Raw genomic sequence first — 19,317 nt, 5'->3', positions numbered from 1 at the left:
GGGCAAATGGAGACCTGAAGGGTTGCTGCGGCGGCGGCAGTCTCAGTCAGCGGGCGAGCCCGGCTCCAGACGCCTCCCTCCTCCCGCAGGGCGGTCTGTACAAGCTCCGAGTCGCCGTCGCCTCCGGCTGTGGTTGCTGGGAGAGCAGGAGCCGCCTCCGCCTGCTCCATTTAACCGGCAGAGGAGGAGGAGGAGGAGGAAGGCGGCTGCTGCTGCTACCGCTACCGCTACCGCTACCGCCACCACCACCGGGGAGACGTTTTCCCCTCCGCCGGAGGCACCTTCTCGTTGTCTCGGAACCTTCCTGGACCTGCTTGGCCTCGGAGGGCCTGCAAAACAGGGTGGCACCCAACTTGCTCCTCGCAAGGAGCCCGCCTGAGCCATGCGCTGCCTTTGGTGCGGGGAAGTTTCCAGATGGCTCCTGGGCGACTGCTGACTTCTCCCCCCCTCCCTCCTCTGCAAGGTTCCTCCTGCCGCTGCTGGAAATCTCTAATGTGTGTGAAATTCTGAAGAGCCCCCACCCCACCCCACCCCCCGCGGACAGACAGAGTTCCGGGCACCCCAGAGACTGAATGAGCGCCCTATAGCGCCGTGTCTTGAGAAGGGGGGGGGGGCGCCCTCTTGGCCGCTTGTGTCTCCGCCGTTCGCGCTCCTCCTCGATTCATTATTATTAAATTATTATCTGAAATAACTCTGGTGAAGAGGAAGGGAAGATGCAGACCTTTCTGAAAGGGAAACGGGTTGGCTATTGGCTGAGTGAAAAGAAAATCAAGAAACTGAATTTCCAGGCGTTTGCGGTGCTTTGCAGGTAAGCGAAAACCGACTTTCGGAACTCCGACGTCGTCATGGGTTACGGGTGGGGTGGGAGAGGTTAAAGGAGTCCGTCCCCCCCCCCCTTCCCCTCTGGGATTCTCTGGCTTGATCCTCCTTGGCCTTTTCCTCGCTTCCTTTAGGGAAGCCCGTTCAGACGGTGGGCCTTTTGCCTCGAAAACATCTTCTGCTTAGCCAACGAATGTGCGGTTTGTCAGACCTTGGCGATTGCCTCTTGGGAAAGCGAGCCTTGACACCTTCTCTCTCCCCGAACAAGGTGAAGCCTTGCTTGGCACGAGGAGGATGTGAGAAACGTTATAATTTTGCTAAGCTCCCTTCCCCATTCCAATATAACTAAAGAACAGTGAGGTAAAATGTGAGGCTTTGGGTATTACAGAGACACGTGCAGGATTTAAACAAAAACAAACAAAAAGAAACACTGAGGGAAGTTACAGATTTGGTTTGGATTGCTTAGAAATTTCTTGTGCTGTAAATGCTATAATAGGAGCTGGTCCATGAAGGCAGTTGAATGTAAGCCAGAGGGGAAAAACCCACAGGTAAACAGGGTAATAAGATCTGGGGGTTTTGTGTAGGGGTGGAAGCAGTGTATGTCTATGCTGTTTTGTAGAGTTAAGCATCGGCTGCAATCCTAAACACACTTAATAGGAAGTAACTGAATTTAGAGGGATTTACTTCTGAGTATACATGCTTAGGCTTGTACTGGTAGAGTATCGGTCCATTCGCTCTCCCAGTATCTTCTCTTGGTGACACATTCTTTATCTTCTCCCTTAACATGTAATGCTATCAACATATGTGTTAGTCTTAGATGGGCCTGGTTTGGCTTTTTGGGAAAAGCCTAGGAATACGAATGATTTTTCCTAACTCTGTGTCTTTGCTGTTTGTGATCTGAGTAAACTTCCACGTTCTGTTTTTGAAAGCTTCTTGGTCTTATCAGTTGTTAAGGACAAGATGGACTTTTGCTTGGGAATTAAAGTGACAACACTAAATGGCTCCCACTAATAAGAACTGAACTAATGAATGAGTTGATTGTCTTGAAGTGGAACATGAGCTATTGAGGTCTACTGTATCTTAGTCCGGCTGCAGACACTGAAGGTCTCATGTGGGCATTTTTGGTGACTTATGAATGGTTAAAGAGTAATGTAGATCTTGTCTGGTCAAGAGACAATTCTCACATAAAGATAATTATTTTCCATGATTCCCATTCCGGGTAGTTCTTTCTATGTCGCTTATTACCCCTTCCTGACCTGCTGAATTCCCCAAGTCAGTTATGCCAGATAAGATTTTCAGCTAAAAGCAAATGAGCACAATTGAGGCTTTATTGTTCGACACCCAGAAAACATTCTGAGTGGGCTGCTATTCCAAGACTATCTTCCTTGCTACTTTTAAGAATGATCGTGATCTCCTCTTGAAGTGTCTAGCTAGATTTCACAAGTACTTTGTCACAAAAATGTAAACGCTGAATTTTCAAGTTCTTTTTGTGAGGGGCAGAGAAAGTTAATCAAGTTTTCTGGGCCTCCTGTTGCAGTTGTGAACTTTGGTTGAAAGTGGGAGATGGACTGAGGGGGACACTTAGTCAGCCTACTAGAGAGGATGACCTGGGAAGCCGAGCAGAGCTTTGAAAGGGTAAAACGTGTGCGCCACCAGGGTATGGTGAGGGCATCTTTTCACTAGGCAGAATGGGGTACTTCGGGCTCTGAAGATTGGCTTGGGACCTTTCCCTCCAAAAAAAGGAGTTCTGGACTAACATTGTCAATATTATTCAGGCTTATACAAGTCCTTGAATGTTACTTGTATACTTGAAGTTAATGGTTCCTAGCATCTTTGGTATGGTGACCCACATGCCCAAATTAACTTGATAAGATGACCCAACCAGGGCTGGCCCATAATTTTGGCATTTTAGGCAAACTGTGACCTTAGCACCCATCTAGTTCAGCATTCTACTTCCTAGAGTGGCTAACCAGATGATTTTGAGAAACCAAGAAACATCACACAAAGGGAGCAGCTTCCCCCACTATGACCTTCCGACATAACACAATCTTTGCTTATGGAGGTTACATTCCAGACTTTGACCACCCTCTCCTTCTCCATTTCACCCCTTAATCCCTGCTAAGAGTCTAAGAAACAAACTCGAGTATATGCAGTGAAGAAAAAATACCAACTACTGTATGGCATGGAAGGTACTGTTTCCAGGGTTTGGTCTCCAAAATACAAAAGAGTGTAATGGAAAAGGCAGTGGTGGCCACGAGGGAGGGTTGGCCCACAACCCACTTTTGGGTCTCAACCCATGGGTTGGGAAACACTGCTTTAAATGATAGGGAAGGCCCATCTGCTGTGTGATAATTCTGTTGGGTGGGTGACTGCTTTTTCTTTATTTTATTTTTTTTTCTTTGAAAAGTCTTAGGGTAGTACCTCATGTTTCTTCCTTCTGAACTGGGGTTAGCTTGATGCAGGTCCTTGGTGAATGCTTATCTGGTCATGCCTTAACAGTGTTGCTGCTTTTTCAACTGCACCTCTCTTTAGATCTTAGCAGTTTATTTAGGAAGTTGATCTAAAAGATGGACATTGGGGTGGTTTTATCCCAACTAACAGAGGTCCAACTTCTCCCTCAGTCATTTATGGGTGATGGTACTGTGTGGTCTAGAACTCTTGCCAGGGGGGGCGGAAGGAGTTACAGGAGGATTAAGCATCCCTCCCTCTGCTTAACTCTGAAAATCGCCTCACTTAATGTCATGGTGCAGAAGCCAAGGCTGCGATTTCAAAATACAAGATGGAGGCAGATTGTCTAGTTGTGTCTTAAAATGGTTTTTTGTAGCAGCTTGATCTCATTCTTGCTTCAGACATGTTTTGGGGGGGAGGGGCGTTCTTGCCACTCTTAATATTTCAGGAGCAGTTCCTGAGTGACTGCCTCTGTGGCTTAGACATGCTTGCGGCTTTGTAATTAGGTTGGAGGCCAAGATTGTCATCTCTCTCTTCATTTATTCATTCATTCTCATCCTGTTCTTCCTTCCTCAGAGGACCTCAAGGCAGCCAGCATGGTTCTTTTCTTCTTTGTTTCATTTTCACAATAATAACTCTGTGGGACAAGTTAGGCTAAGAGAGAGAGTGAATGGCTCAAGGTCACCCTTTTGTGGCCAAGAGAGGATTTGAACCCTTGTCTTCCAGTCCTGCTCTGACTCTAGCTGCTATACTACATCAGTCTTTACCATTTTTCCGTACCTGGTATATGACACTTTCTCTGCTGGCAAGCTTCTAAGCACATGAAGCTGCCTCATACTTAATCAGACTAGTGGTCTATCCAGGTCTGTATTACCTACTTGACTGGCAGGGTCTCAGATGGAGGTCTTTCACCTCACCTATAACCTGATTCTTTTTGAGGTAGGAGTCAAATAACACTACTAAAGTGTCCCCACCTCCAATGCATACAATTAGTATCTAGTTTTTGGCAGTTAACTATAGCTGGCACATTTGAAATGTCTCCTCTTTCCCCATTCTTCTGTCCCTGAAATCAATATCAGTGTTACAGCACAGACTAATAGTGGCCAGTCTTTCTGGAAACTGTGGCACAGGACAAGTTTAAGATGTGAAAGAGCTCCACTGTAGTGTGATTTGTGGTATATAGTCATCCCCCAGTATAAAAAGGTAATGGTTCCCTTGCTCGAAAGCCAGTCGAGTCCGACTCTAGGGTTGCGGTGCTCATCTCCGTTTCAAAGCCGAAGAGCCAGCTCTGTCTGAAGACGTTTCCGTGGTCATGTGGCCGGCATGACTAAACACCAAGGCGCATGGAACGCTGTTACCTTCCCACCGAAGTGGTACCTATTTATCTACTTGCAATTTCTTGCTTTCGAACTGCTAGGTTGGCAGTTCTAGTATACCTCTCTCCAATATCTTAGGGCAATTCTGTTCATAATGATGGAGAGCAGATAGGATAATAGATCTCATAAGCCCATGGGGCTCCCTGTATCTTTCTGGGAGCAATACTGTCTTAAGACACCTGTAGCATAATAGTGTAATTAAACTGGCATTAAGACGCTAGCCATTGTATCTAATAAACTGGAGCTGGGAACAGGCTTGATCACAAGGTGGGGGGGGGAGTGGGACTTCAGACATCACACCAAAGTAATTGGATTTCTCTGCTTAAATAAAAAATACAGCTTATGTACATTTTGCTCCTCGTGAAAACAACTTTCTAGTTAATGGTGGGTTTGAAACAAGGTGTACATTGTGGTCTCCCTGAATACTGGCCAGTGTTTCCACCTGTTTCCTATCAGTCTCTCAGGATATGAGTTTACCTACTTTATTAAAATTCATCCAGATTTCCTACATAATATTGGTTCATGATTGCTTTATTTTCTGGATCATAACATTTAATCTGGCGAGGGTGCGGGGAGGGTTCCCCGTTAGCTGCTTGTGAGCAGTTCTCACTTAGCTTTTAATGAACTTGGACATGCCCACCCTTTTAAGGCTCTCATTAAATGTCATTTTCCCTGGCTTCCAGACCATAGTTCAGGGAGCGTGCCTTCCTTTTCTAAAACTATTTTTTGTGAGTATTGTGTGTGTGTACGCTTGTGAGTTCAGAAGTCGTGGTGACTTCTAGCAACCCCTAGTGGGGCTAGGATGTTTCAGAGAGGTGGCTTGATAACCTGCCTCTGCGTCCCGGCCCTGGTATTCCTTGGAGGTCACCCTTCCAGATACTTGCCAGTGTCACTCCTGCTAGCTTCTGAGATCTGATGAGATGGGGTTTACCTGGGCTTTCCAGATCAGGGCTTTTTTCCTTTCTTCTTATGAATGCATTCTCTGTTCCCTTGCATGGTGTGCCATAGTCATAGCGTAGTATTGTGTCCGCATTGGGGTCAGTGAGGTTCAGGGGGCTAAGTCAGATTAATGTCATGGTTTGCAGTCATAGTTTGAAGGCTTTGGAGGTTAACTCCAGTGAGTCAGGAGAGTGAGGAATACAAGGTGGCTTTGCACGCGCCATACATGCGAGAAGGCCATGCTTAAAACAGCTAGAAGCCCACACCCAGACAATCCACATTCAGGGTTAATGACAGGGTTTTTTGACCTGTGTTAGTTAATCAAGTTTGCACAATGGCCTTCTATTTTTGTATAATTTATTGTGGCTTAGCTAAAGCGTGTCAGGTAAGTGAGTGCTATGGAACTGTGCAGGGCATTCAGGCTCCAATCTCAAGCTTTGGAAATCTTACTTAGCTTCTACTTGCTGAGCTTTCACCAGACACCACCCACATACTTTTAAATAAAATAACAGCTAAGCTTCTTGGGAAGCCAGTGTGTCCAAAATTGCATTCTGTGATTTGCCTGCACCTCATGCAGAGAATCCTCTCATAGCCTTATGCAAATGTTTGGTGCATGGGTGTTGAGGTAGATTTTAGCATGGCATTTATATATATTTTATGCTTCAGATTTAGATGTATTGTAACCCAACTTGGCTTCTTCAGGGACCAGGTAGGAAAATGCTCAAATAATGCAAAGCAAATGTTCGAGTGTTATTCATGCATCACATTACAGGGCCTCCAGACCAGGATTTTTGAGACCAGGAACCTGCCATAAACTTCTGTACATGATTTCCCCTGTGTGCTTCTTGGTTTACTATGACTATAGTGTATGCCTACAAAAGGATTGAGAATTGCTGGAGCAATCATATAAGACCAACATTTTGTTCACTTCACTGGTCACTAAGTTGTTTCTGGGTTCATTTTGAAGTGCTGGTACCATGGTGGGAAGACCAGAGAAGAACTAGCAAATAAATATAACCATAGTGTAGTATTATGTCCACATTGTAGTATTATGTCCATTTCTATTCACCGTCTGACTCTGAGCTTGGAGGCAAATAACCTTGGTCCTCATTGGACTTCTACCCCACTAGGCTACCTCACTGGGTTAGAAAACCACTCCCAAGGAAGGTACACCCAAAGTGTCAGCAAAGTAAGACCCAAGGATGAACCTGGATATCCAGACTGCTGCAAAGGTGGCCAAACCATGACCCCAGTCCCTTTCTCATCAGGCATTGGCTGTCTTTGACATGTGAAAATCGTGACTTGTACCTGTGGCAAATAATTCAGATGGCTCATTCATGTGTGTGGCAAAATCTGGGATGGGGAGCAACCAGTCTTATGGAAGATGTCCTTATATAACAAATGAAAGACTTTTTGTAATCTTTCAACCACCTCTTCTAGTCTTGGTTTGCTGAAACTTGGTTTTTTTAATAACTGGTATGGAGATACAAACACAACTTTTTGAGGCACATGCTCAAGGTTGTTCAGTGTGTGGTCACTTACTCCTTAATGCTCTTGAGACATGCTTCTGGAATAGGCGGTAGGGTGGTATTTCTAATGGTCTAATGCAGTGGTGGCGAACCTATGGCACGGGTGCCAGAGGTGGCACTCAGAGCCCTGTCTGTGGGCACGCGTGCCATCGCCCCAGCCGGGCCCAGACTATCATTAATGTGTCAAATTCTCTGCCAAATCATTTTAAGTAAATGAAAGCATTTGGGATTGCTTTCCTTACTTTGTTTGGATCATCTTAAGTTAATGTATGAGTTGTTTTTTCTAAAGTAAAACCTCAGTATTCAGGTTAAATTGCCGTGTTGGCATTTTGCGATAAATAAGTGGGTTTTGGGTCGCAGTTTGGCTACTCGGTCTCTAAAAGGTTCGCCATCACTGGTCTAATGCATGTATTATGGGGTAGCTGAGAATATCCCTCTCTGTTGTGCTGAGGCATGGGTTAGGATGGGGGTTACGTTCTCCATTGGCAGTTCTGAATAAATAACAAAAGTTAACAGTTTCCGCTAATTAATTGGAACCTTGTAGATATGCTGTTAATAGACTGGCTTAAGCATTATTGTTCATTTTGTATAGTGTGCTAGGTGCAAGGGACTATGCTGGCTATAGGATGGAGGTGTAGAAAATTCTGATCTGAAACATTAATCAGCTTTTTTTATAGCCACCAAGCATATTGCATATCCACCTAGGAATTCTCATTAACTCCTCCAAAAGCTTGCAAAAGCTAAATAGTCTTTTGTCAGATGCCTGCCTTGTGCCAGTTAAAAGTTTACTTTAGACTCTAAAGTTAAAATTAAGCGTGTTGAAGAACAGTGTCTCTTGTTACCCGTGACTGTTTTGTAATTTTCAAGTGTAAGCTGTAGATAGAATAAACATCTCTTCCTTAACCAGGTTTTAAGAGCTGTGAGGTACCTTGTGCTAGCTGTTGACTGGATTTGTGCAAATTTTACGCTAAAGGCGACAGCAACAGACTGCTACTGCTGATAAAAGTCTTAGAGCCCATGAGGAGCTGAACTTTACTTGATGGAACCAAAATCCTGATAGTAGGCATGTAACTCCAGGCGCCTTGGCTGAAAGAGAATTTTTGCAAAGGAGATCCAGTGTGGGCTGGTAAGACTTGGGTCTTGGAGGGCTGGGTCAGTGTTACAGAGAGAGCAACTCCACAAGTTATGGAGTAGTCCTGTTTTCCACTGCTACACTACACTAGTGTTAAGTGAGTGTTCCTAGGTTGCCATCCTCCAGGTGGAGCCTGAAGCTCTCCTGCTATTATAGCTCATCTCCAGACAATAGAGATCAGTTCCCCCAGAGAAAATGGCTGCTTTGGAGGCTGGACTCTGGCATTGTACCCTGTTGAGGACCCCCCCCTCCCCAAATCCTGTCCTTCCTAGGCTCCCCCCCAAAAAAACAAAACAAAAAACAACTCCAGGTATTTCTCAACCTAGAGCGGGCAACTCTAGTGTTTTCCCTGTAGCAAATACATAAAATCTGTATACAGTACTTAAATATAGTTACTGATTAAATTGTGGCGTTCGCTACCAGTGGATAAAGTGAATGGCAACTAGCATATGTATGTAAGTGCCATCAGGTCACAACCGACTTGTGATGACCACAGCAAGGGGCTTTCAAAGCAAGTAAGAAAACAAGTTGCCTTCCTCTGCAGAGTCTACCTTCATGATCTCCCGTCCAAGTACCGACCCTGCTTAGCTTCCAAGATCTGACCATTCCACCACCTACTGGCCACTAGCATTCATTGGTTTAAAAGGCAATTAGACAGGTTCATAGAGGAGAGGTCCACCAGTGGCTGCTGCCCATGCTGACTAAAGAGACTGTCCATGACCAGAGACAGTAAACCTCTGAATTAGCAAGGCTAGGAGGCTACATCAGAGGGAGATGTGTTAGTTGGTCGGCTAGGTGTATGAGACAGGATTCTGGACAAGATGGACCACTATTCTGATCCAGCGTGCCATCTCTTATGATGACAGAGGAACATACCATGTGATATTGCAGTACACAGCACCGTTCTGAAAGCCTTGTTTCTTTGAGTGTTGTAAAAAAATCAGAGCGGGACTGATTTGAAGAAATCGGGGTGAGGTGGACGATTAGACTTTGGTTACAAAACACAATTTAAAAGTGCAAAATTGTACATTGCAGTCATCAACATGTTATTTGGAAGGGAGTGCTGCTGAAATAAATTGGGCTTACTCCTGAATAAGGTGACTGGTCATCAGTCAATGGAATTCACTCAATGAAATTGCTGAGCAGTCAGGTTAGAACAGATAAAAGGAAGTACTACTTTACCCAAAGAGTGATTAACACATGGAATTCACTGCCACAGGAGGTGGTGGCGGCTACAAGCATGGACGGCTTCAAGAGGGAATTGGATAAACGTATGGATAAACATAGTCCACCAGTGGCTATTAGCCATATGGTATAGATAGGAACTCTCAGGCTGGGGCAAGTGGTACTCTGTATTCTTGGTGCTGGGTGGGGGCAACAGTGGGAGGGCTTCTAGTGTCCTGGCCCCACTGCTGGACCTCCTGATGGTATTTGGTATTTTTGGCCACTGTGTGACAGAGTGTTGGACTGGATGGGCCATTGGCCTGATCCAGCATTGGCTTCTCTTATGTTCTTATGTAAGCAGTGTGTGTGCACTCATATTTAACTTAGAACCAAGAAATGAATAATTTTTTTGATGTGTGGGGTTTGACTCATGATACAGTAATGGATTGGCAATGCTGAGAGGCTCTTGCGAGCTGGTATGGCTTACCCTTTGTGATTCTCCAAGAAATCTTCATTTAGCATTTTACGCACTCTCTGTTCCTCTAGTTACGGATATGCAACCTTGTGATGTTTTACGTATGTTCCCTGTTAGGCTGTCAGCGTGGAGTTTCCTCCAGAATCTGTGTTCTGTTTATTAGATCAGTTCATCTTGTTATATTTTTCTACCAGGCAAGGCTTTGCCTCGCTAGATGTAATGGCAGTATGACCTGTTATAATATAGGTAATGCTGAGCAGCTATAAAACTGGTTAAGGTATGGTGTGTTAATTTTGTAAAGTGGAGAATCAGCATGGAGGAAGAGGGTGCAAAATCCCTTCCCCTTTCTAGGCCTTTTCTCCTGAAAACAGCTTGGCAGAGTCAATGTCTTTCTCAGCTAAACTGACTTTCTGAAGATCAGCTCAGAAGAAAAACACTCAAGGGAGGAGGATGTCAGCAATCTCCCCCATCCTTGTCTGCATGAAATTGCTCCCCCAGCCCCATTTCACTCCCCTATTTCATCTTTTCTTGTGTCTGTGACCAATGTTCCCTCTAAGATGTGGAGTCTTGTGAGCAGAAATTCTACATTGTGAGCTACTGGCATTAAGGCAGTGAACAAGCGATTTGGCTACTGTATAAATTAGTTTGCTCTGGAGCCATTCTTCCTGAGCTATGACAAAAATGAGTGAGCCAGAGGCTAAAAAACTGTGAGCTAGCTCACACTAACTCAGCTTAGAGGGAACACTGTCTGTGACCCATGCTCATGTGTGGTTAGATGTAGTGTCACTATATAGGAAAAAGCTGAAAGCCATAGACTGCAATCCTGCAGGCGCTTTCTTGGAAGTAAGCCCCATTGTATAACTTGGGACTGACTTTTGAGTAGACCCATCAAAATAGAAAATGTAGCATGAGTGTTTTGCTGCGAGTTCCTAGATTGTGCTGTCGTGTTGCGTGCCAAGTAACTAACATGGTTGTTTCTGCCTTGGAGGATGTACTTTGGCTTAAAGCTGCTGGATGCTTTTCTTTGGTTCACATCGTCCCCATAACTCATGGATACCCTGAATTCTGCTTTGGGGCCTCCATTTGCCCATGGGACATATGGGGGCAATTGTGGGGTCAATAAAGATGGAGAAGAAGAGTTGGTTTTTTACCCCACTTTTCTCTACCCCAAGGAGTCTCTATGCAGCTTACAATTGCCTTCCCTTCTTCTCATCACAACAGTCACCATGTGAGGCAGGTGGGGCTGAGAGAGTTCTGAGAGAACTGTGACTGACCCAAGGTCACCCAGCAGGATTTGTGTGGAGGAGTGGGGAATCAAACCCAGTTCTTCAGATTAGAGCCTGCTGCTCTTAACCACTACACCATGCTGGCTCTTAGATATACAGACCCAGCTGCAGCATTGGTGTGTCTCCTATACCATACAATTTAACTTCCAGCACTGAACTGGAAGAAAGAAAAGTCCTAAGTAAGCACAAAATACAATCTGTGGGTGTGTGGATGGCATGGCAGAAAAAACGCCGTTGGGGGAACACTTCGGACCTTTTCCACAGGGCAGTAAATCAGGACTGAGAGTTCTTATTGTTCTGCTCATCTGCTGTATTCTTTTAGGGCATGCACCTTAATTACCTATTGTACGTATAGATTATAGGGAGCTGTCTTTTCTCTTGCTGTTTATTCTGACCGGGCTGAGAGCCAGTTTGGCGTAGTGGTTAAGTGTGTGGACTCTAATCTGGGAGAGCCGGGTTTGATTCCCCACTCCTCCACTTGCAGCTTCTGGGTGACCTTGGGTCAGTCACAAGCTTTGGCACAGTTGTCCTTGAAAAAGAGCCGTTTGTGTCAGAGTTCTCTCAGCCCCACCCACCTCACAGGGTGTCTGTTGTGGGGAGGGGAAGGGAAAGGAGTTTGTAAGCCGCTCTGAGACTCCAAGTGAAGGGCGGGGTATAAATCCAATCTCTTCTTCCTCTTCTTCTTCTTTCCTCTCCTCCGTTTTATTGTTACAACAATCCTATGAGGTAGGTTAGACTGAGACTCTGGCTGGGCCAAGGTCACCCAGCAAGGTTCTTTGGTAGAGTGGGGGTTTGAGCCTGGATCTTCAGATCCAAGGGTGGCACTGTGACTACTGCACTATACTGGCTCTTACAAACAGTGAACATCCCAATCAATTAAGAATCAATTAATTCACACTCTCCAATATTCTAAGGAAGCAACAGTACATTAAATATAGTCCTCTTTCTCTTATATGCTACAGTGATCCTTTCAGAAGAGGCAAATTTTAATTTTTTCTTATGGGAGGCAGAGCAGACATTCGAAGGAACAACCAAGGCTATGCGTTAATTTCATTTGACAGGAAGTTCCTTTGAATTGTGTCAAAAAGCACGATTGTGGTAACCAAGATGATGACCATTTGAAACCTGTTATGTTGCAGTCTAATTAGAGAGCTAAAGTACAATAGGTTTAAATGAGGGGCACCTCTTTATTTCTCTCAGAGCAGCTTTTGAGTGGGCAGACATGAAGGTTTTTGCGATGTCTGGACTGGTATACATGCAAGAGGGAATGGCTGACAACATCAATCTGTTCACGAGTTGCACATTTAAGGGAAGTCCTGATACAAGAGAGAAATGTTGACAGAATCTGCTGCTGCCTTGGAGTTATTTCCCTTCTAGTGCTGCAGGAATTTTTGGAATTTCAGAAGAAACTCACTTCCAGTTGTGATTGGATTTTGATTGTTTTAGCTCCCTGGTCAACAAAATACATTGGATAGGCCAGTCTAGCACAGAGTCTGGATCTTTTCCCTTACGCCCCTACATCTTTTGCTTTTGTTAGCATGCCTGCAGATATCTGAAACTGGAAATTCTAGGCTGACATGGTGCTTGTGCTAGGAACTGGAAGAAAACCACGAGAAATGTGTTGAGGGCACCCTGTATGCTTCTATCCATTTTTCCTTCTTCCTGAAGCTGCCTGCGTGTTTGGCTGGAACAAAAAGCTGCCTCGTTCAGTTGGTGATCCCTGAGTCTGTGTGACCATTTGCCTATGGCTGAGATTTGGTGTGTAGATCCTCAATGTAGCAGTCAGCAATAAGTATTAAGAATCACGTGGGTAGATAAAACCTATTTGTGTTTTAGAAAAAATACCACCTTAAGAAAGCTTTCTTTGTCATAGAAGAAATTAGTTGGTGAAGACAAAGTCCTTTGTATATTTTACATTTACTCTTTTCGCCTTGTAAAAGTTTACAAATAGCTTTTATAGGCTATTAGTGTTATAATGTTCCATAGCCCTTTTTGTTTGGCTTGTAAAAGAGGGAGTGTGCTTGGACTTATTCTGCAACAACCAAACAGTGAGCTGTTGGCGTTAGCTAATGGGTGGAATTGTGGGCATGGTGTTTAGATGAAATGCTAAGAAGTGAGTAATGTGGAATGGGTTAGAAAGCCAGTAGTAGTATTCACATATGTGAGCTCCTTGTGTTCAATGGGAAGATATCTTTATCATTAGCATGCAAGAATTGCACGGCACTTGAAAAATGTTGAAGTTAGCTGTTGTCTAGCAGTGTGTTGTCCATCAGCACCTTGGAGGGAGCCTGCAGGCTAAACCCAGCTGTCTAAGGGGTCGGCTTTTCAGCTAACATGAGACTAATGAGGGGTGAGTGGTTGGATCCAAAAGAAAGGAAGAAGAAAGTAACTCATACTGAAAAGAACAGGAGGGAAAACAGGGAGAGGCTCAACTCTTGTACTGCTACTTGATGTGAAAAAGTTACCATAAAAATCAGTTTCACATGATGAATATCTTGTTGTAGTGTTATCCATATAGAGACTTCTGGCATCTACTGGCTCGTAAGATTAGAATGTGACATTTTTGTGATAAATATGGCTTCATGGTAAGTGAAGTCACAGAACTCGATACTTCTAACCCTGACAAGTGATCTAGAAGGGTACTATGGTTTAGGATATTAAAGTAGCTCAGAAACACAGGCGTATGCAGGATCACACTTCCTATGCCTCTCTGCCCCTTCTAGTTTAAATAGTTGATCAGGGCAGTCGGAGCTGTTTCAGTCAAATAACTGGGTTGGAAGCCAGACTGGCCTAGGAAATTGATGTTACCCAGTAATTTCTGCAGTTGTGCCTCTATAACACACACCTTGAGCACCTTGCTTAAGGTGGAGGGCTTTTGGCTGTTAGTTGGGCAGTGGTTAGGAGCTAAAAAGGACTCCTTTGGGAACAGTCTCGCAGTTACCTTCTTGAAGACTGCTGGGACCACACACTGTTTCAATGGTGCTTTCATCAGTTTTCAGATCTGAGTGTTCACTTGTTTATTTGTTTTTATTTATTTATTAAATTTATATGCCACCTTTCGCCATCAGGTAGTCTCGAGGTGGCTAACAAACAATTAAAGCATCCACAAATCTCAGTTTAAAAACATAATCCAAATAAAACTAGAAGGCAGCCCACATAAACCAAACCCAACTAACTAAAAGCCAAACAAAAGAGCTCTGTTTTGCAGACCCTGCAGAACCTAGATGAATCCTGCAGGGCCCGTGTATCATCTGACAGCTGGTTCCACCAGGAAGGCGCCACCACGAAGAAGGCCCTCATCCTGGTGCATGCCAGGCGAATGTCCTGGAGGCCAGGCACCACAAGCAGGTTGCAATAAATTGTTCTTGATGTTAGCAGCTATGTTTATCAAGGAGAAAGCATATAGGTTGTAGGGTAGGATATTTGCAGAGGTGTTGCCTGTGTGTATCTCTTTATGATAATAAAGTGCTGTCAAGTCATAACTGACTCATGGAGAAGACCCCTCATGGGATTTTCAAGGCAAGAGATGAGCAGAGGTGGTTTGCCATCTGGGTTGTATAACAACCCAGGTCTTCCATGGTAGTCCCCCATTCAAGTATGGCCATGGCCAATCCTGCTTACCTTCTGAGTTCTAATCAATTTGGGTTTATTTGGCCTGCTGTGTATCTCTTGTGCTTCTGAAATTAAGCAAGGGCTAGATGGCACTCGGTGATATCTCTGCACGCGTACTGTATTCAACATGGAATCCAGGTTGGAGCAGATGATTTTTTAAATCTGTAAAGAAACATGTACAGAAAACATTAACTGGTTCTTCTTTGTGAATGTGGACGTAAAGTAGGTATTCCTGTAAAATAAGAAGACATTTTAGCCGACACTTATTGGTCTAAATATGCTAATAATTTCTGTATATGCTGTTAAACCTTTTTTCCCCTGCAGAAACGAAATAGACAGTGTGGGTTCTCCCTCTGAGGTGGAGGCCATCTTGTGGGTGATTCCCATCCATCACTCAGGGAGGCAGGATTAATTTCAAACTTCCTGTTTCCTGTGGTGGGAGTCACCGTAGGCTCAGTTCTTTTCCTGCCTCAGTAGGGAGAGCAACTAGGTCTAGGCTTTGCCTTATCCTTTAACTATTTTCACTGGCTTACTCTCTTTTTTTCTTATCTCTATCTTTAACAAACCTTAACTCTAACCTCCTGCTTACAAAAAAAAAAAGCCTCTCTTCGCTATCCCCCCCCCCACTTCTGCCGAAGACTGGAAGGGAAAAAATATTCCTGTGCCCTCCTTACTCGGCACGAAACCAAATCCTCCAGGCCGATGGCAAATCGGGAGGACGACAACGACTTTCTCTCTACTCCGGAGAGGGACGCCCTGGGAGCTAATGCCGTGGAGATCGAGGGCTCGGCCCGAAAAAGGACCGCAGCCGCGGCAGAGGAGCGGGGAGAGGGCGAAGCGGCGAAGCCCACCAAAACGGGTGCGCAGAAAGAGCCTGCGAAAACTCCAGCGGCCATTTTGAAGCCTTCCGGCCGGCGCTCAAGAAAAGACGGGATGGGCCTTCAGAGCCAATTCCCGCAACCACGAGGCCCCGAAAATTATGGGCAGCACAAAAGCCGAACCACAGGACAGAACTAGTCCTATGAGGCTTCTGATGAGAACGACGGCATAGAGCGTTCAGAGGGTAACGTAACCAAACATGGTTCCCCCCCCTATTTCCCCAGCCTTGATGGCATACATTAGACAAGCAATGAGAGAAGAAATTGCCCTTTCCAGGGACCCCAGGGGCATGGACTCCCACTTTATCCCCCCTCCTCCATCACCTCCATCATCCCCAAGCAAATTCAAGGGAACTCCGCCATGGCCCACCAAAGCTGCTCAGAAGAGGCTCCCTTGGGAGGGTTCTTCACATGATATGCTGGATGAGGAGGAGGAATCTATATCCCATATTCCTAGTGATCAAGAGGAGGGGGAATTCTCTTCTAATGAAGAGGATCGAAACAAATCAGTTCCCAAGGATCAATCCTTTAGATTTTTTAAAAGGGAAGATATTTCATATTTACTCACAAAGACCCTCTCAGCTCTACACATACAGGGTTCCCAACCTGTGGGTGGAAAACTAGCTGGTACACAGGACAAGAAAGAAGGGGATGAAATCACAGATGAATTCTTTCCCCCTGTTGATTATTCAGAAATGGCTTTTCCTTTTCCTGACTTTTATACCAGAAAAATGAAGGCAGAATAGGAGAGACCACTGGCAAATAGACCCGTGTCAGGGGCTGTTAAGAAACTGTACCCCATTTCATCTTCTGCTTCAAGTATGTTGCAGGTTCTGGCAGTAGACGCACCTGTAGCTGCGCTACAGTAATCAGGACTGGTTACAGAGGACGGGCATGGCAACCTGAAAAACAATTTTGACAGAAGAGCTGAATTTGGGCTGAAAAAAGCCCATGAAGCCTGCACTAAGGCGATCAAAATGTCGGTGACAACATCTACTGTCTCCAGGGCGACCATAGTGTGGATGAGGAAACTCATTCAGTTACTACCAGATAACAACCACAGACTTATGCGTTTTGAAGGCAGTGTCCTATGCAGTCGATGCTACCCTGGACACCATGGTCTGTGCCTCTAAAGCCCTGGCATGTAAAGCACTGGCTGCCACAGCGGCTGTCCGCAGAATGGTTTGGCTTAGAGCTTGGCCAGCAGACTATCAATCCAAAGCGATTGTTTCTGCCTATCCCTTTCAGGGAGATAAACATTTTGGAGAATCATTAGAGAGGATCCTTGTAGAGACTCGAGATAAGAAAAAGGCTATGCCCAAGATGGTTCGCCTAGGGGACAAGGGAACCTCCTCTTCGACTTCTTCTTTTTGTACACAACACACGTTACCTAGATTCAGGCAAGACAGAAGACAGTCATGGAACAACAACAAGCAGTCCTTTCGTAGGGGAGGTTTCAATGCCCGGTTCTCCAGACCCAACTTCAACAGACAGGGAAAAGGAGACCCCCGGGGCATGACTATCAAGCCCCGCCGGTGGGAGGCCGTCTTACACTCTTCCATCAAGCATGGATAGCCTCACATGCAGACGTGTGGACAACAGATATAGTCAAAGACGGTTACAAGATAGAGTTTCGACTTCTTCCCCCCACCGATTTCTTGCGTCTCCAACACACAAAAATGTTCAAAAGAAAGAAAGAACCAAAATGGCAATAAACCATCTCTTAAAAACTCAAGCAATAGAAGCAGTTCCTGCAAAGGACCTGGGGACAGGAGTCTACTCAATCTTCTTTACTGTCCCAAAGAAGATAGGCGACTGGAGAGCAATATTGGATCTGAAGTATGTCAGCAAATTCGTGCAACCCAGACACTTCCGGATGGAAACCCTCCGATCAGTAGCAGAATCTCTACAACCAGAGGAATTCCTCACATCAATAGACTTGACCGATGCATACATGTACGTCCCGATAATCCCCTCTCACTGGAAGTTCCTACGCTTCAACATAGCAGAAGAACACTTTCCATTCAGAGCGCTCCCATTCGGGCTATCCTCGGCTCCCCATGTATTCACCAAAATCATGGTGCACCCAGTGGTGGTTCTTCGGGAAAAAGGGGTACACATTCATCCCTATCTAGATGACCTGCTGATTCGATCCAGGTCAAGAGAACAAGTGACATGCGACACGCAAAAAAACCCCAATAGAATGTCTAAGAGAGTTCAGTTTCCTGATCAATATAAAGAAAAGGTCTCTGAAACCTACTCAACAGCTGGAGCACCTAGGTGTGATCACAGACACCAGGTCCACAAAATTATTTCTCACAAAAAACAAGGCAAAAAAGATCTGCTCACTGGCAATTCAAATCATCTCAGCGAGAATGTCTTCCATTTCCATTCTAACCAAAGTGATGGGACTCATGGTGGCAACCTTCGACACACTTCAGTGGGGAAGACTTCATTCCAGACAACTCCAACTGTTCCTGAGACCCTTTCAAAAACACGTTACCCTTCGAATAGACTTTCTGGTGAAGTTTCCTCTACAGGTGAAGACGAGTCTCTGTGTGTGGACACACATCAACAATCTTACTCAAGACAAGACGTTCTGGATCCCAGACAGGACACAGATATTTACGGACACCAGTTTGTCAGGGTGGGGAGCCACCCTGCAGAACATTACTGCACAGGGAAAATGGTCACCAGAGGAACACAAACTGCCGATCAACCTATTAGAACTACGAGCTGTCAGATTGGCACTTCAACACTTTGCCCACCTCATTCAAGGGAAACACATCCTCATCAGGACAGACAACATATCAGCAAAGACGTACCTGAACAAACAGGGAGGTTCCGAATCGTTAGCTCTACACAGGGAAGCGAAGAAACTTCTGGAATGGGCAGAATCCAATTTATCCCCAATAAAGGCGGAACATGTGAAAGGAGAAGTCAACATCCAGGCAGACTGGCTGAGTCGCTAATCACTGCAGGAGAGCGAACGGTCTCTGAATCGGAAGATCTTTCAGTTCATAACAGAGACCTTAGGAACTCCAGTGGTGGATCTCTTCGCATCACCAACCAATGCGCAACTAGAGAGGTTCTTCACTCGCTACTATCATTCACGGGCGGAGAGCAGAGACGCCCTAACGTCTCCATGGCCTCGAGGACTTCTGTATGCCTTCCCACCACTATCAGTCCTTCCACAGCTACTCAGAAGAATTCAAATACTGAAAGCACAGGTTATAGTAGTAGCGCTGTACTGGCCACAGCGGCCATGGTTTTCATCCCTGCAACAGATGTCGGTAACTCAGCCTCTGCATCTTCCAACGCCTCCAGACATGCTGATACAGGGCCTGCTTTGGCATCCCAGACCAGAGTGGTTCTGCTTGACCGCGTGGAAATTGAAAGGAGGAAGTTGCAAAAATTAGGTTATGATCCTCAAGTCATAGAGACGATCCTGGCATCCAGAAGACCGTCAACCTCCAGGATATATAATTGCACATGGAAAGCCTTCGTCCGCTGGTCCAGAAGAAAAAAGGTGGATCCTCTGCACCCTAAGATTGCGTCAGTACTGGCATTCCTACAAGACGGCATGGCTAATGGTCCAAGAGCGGCGACACTAAAGAGACAGGTAGAAGCTCTAGCCTCCATTCTACCGCTTTACAAGA

The 19,317-nt window shown here is 45.3% G+C and overlaps 1 protein-coding gene across 1 annotated transcript in view; it reads left to right on the top strand.

Moving 5' to 3' along the window:
• The first annotated feature begins 612 nt into the window (after positions 1 to 612).
• Positions 613 to 19,317, top strand: part of ITPK1 (inositol-tetrakisphosphate 1-kinase) — a 161,073-nt gene continuing 142,368 nt past the window's right edge. Inside the window, exon 1 of the mRNA XM_015427204.1 lies at positions 613 to 808. Within this exon, the coding sequence (XP_015282690.1) occupies positions 714 to 808 (95 nt within the window). The 5' untranslated portion in view covers positions 613 to 713. The remainder of the gene's footprint in view (positions 809 to 19,317) is intronic.

This window comes from Gekko japonicus, unplaced genomic scaffold (genome assembly GCF_001447785.1).
Source record: "Gekko japonicus isolate JY-2015 unplaced genomic scaffold, Gekko_japonicus_V1.1 scaffold256, whole genome shotgun sequence".
NCBI lineage: Eukaryota > Metazoa > Chordata > Lepidosauria > Squamata > Gekkonidae > Gekko > Gekko japonicus.
This window is presented reverse-complemented; position numbering and strand designations above follow the sequence as displayed.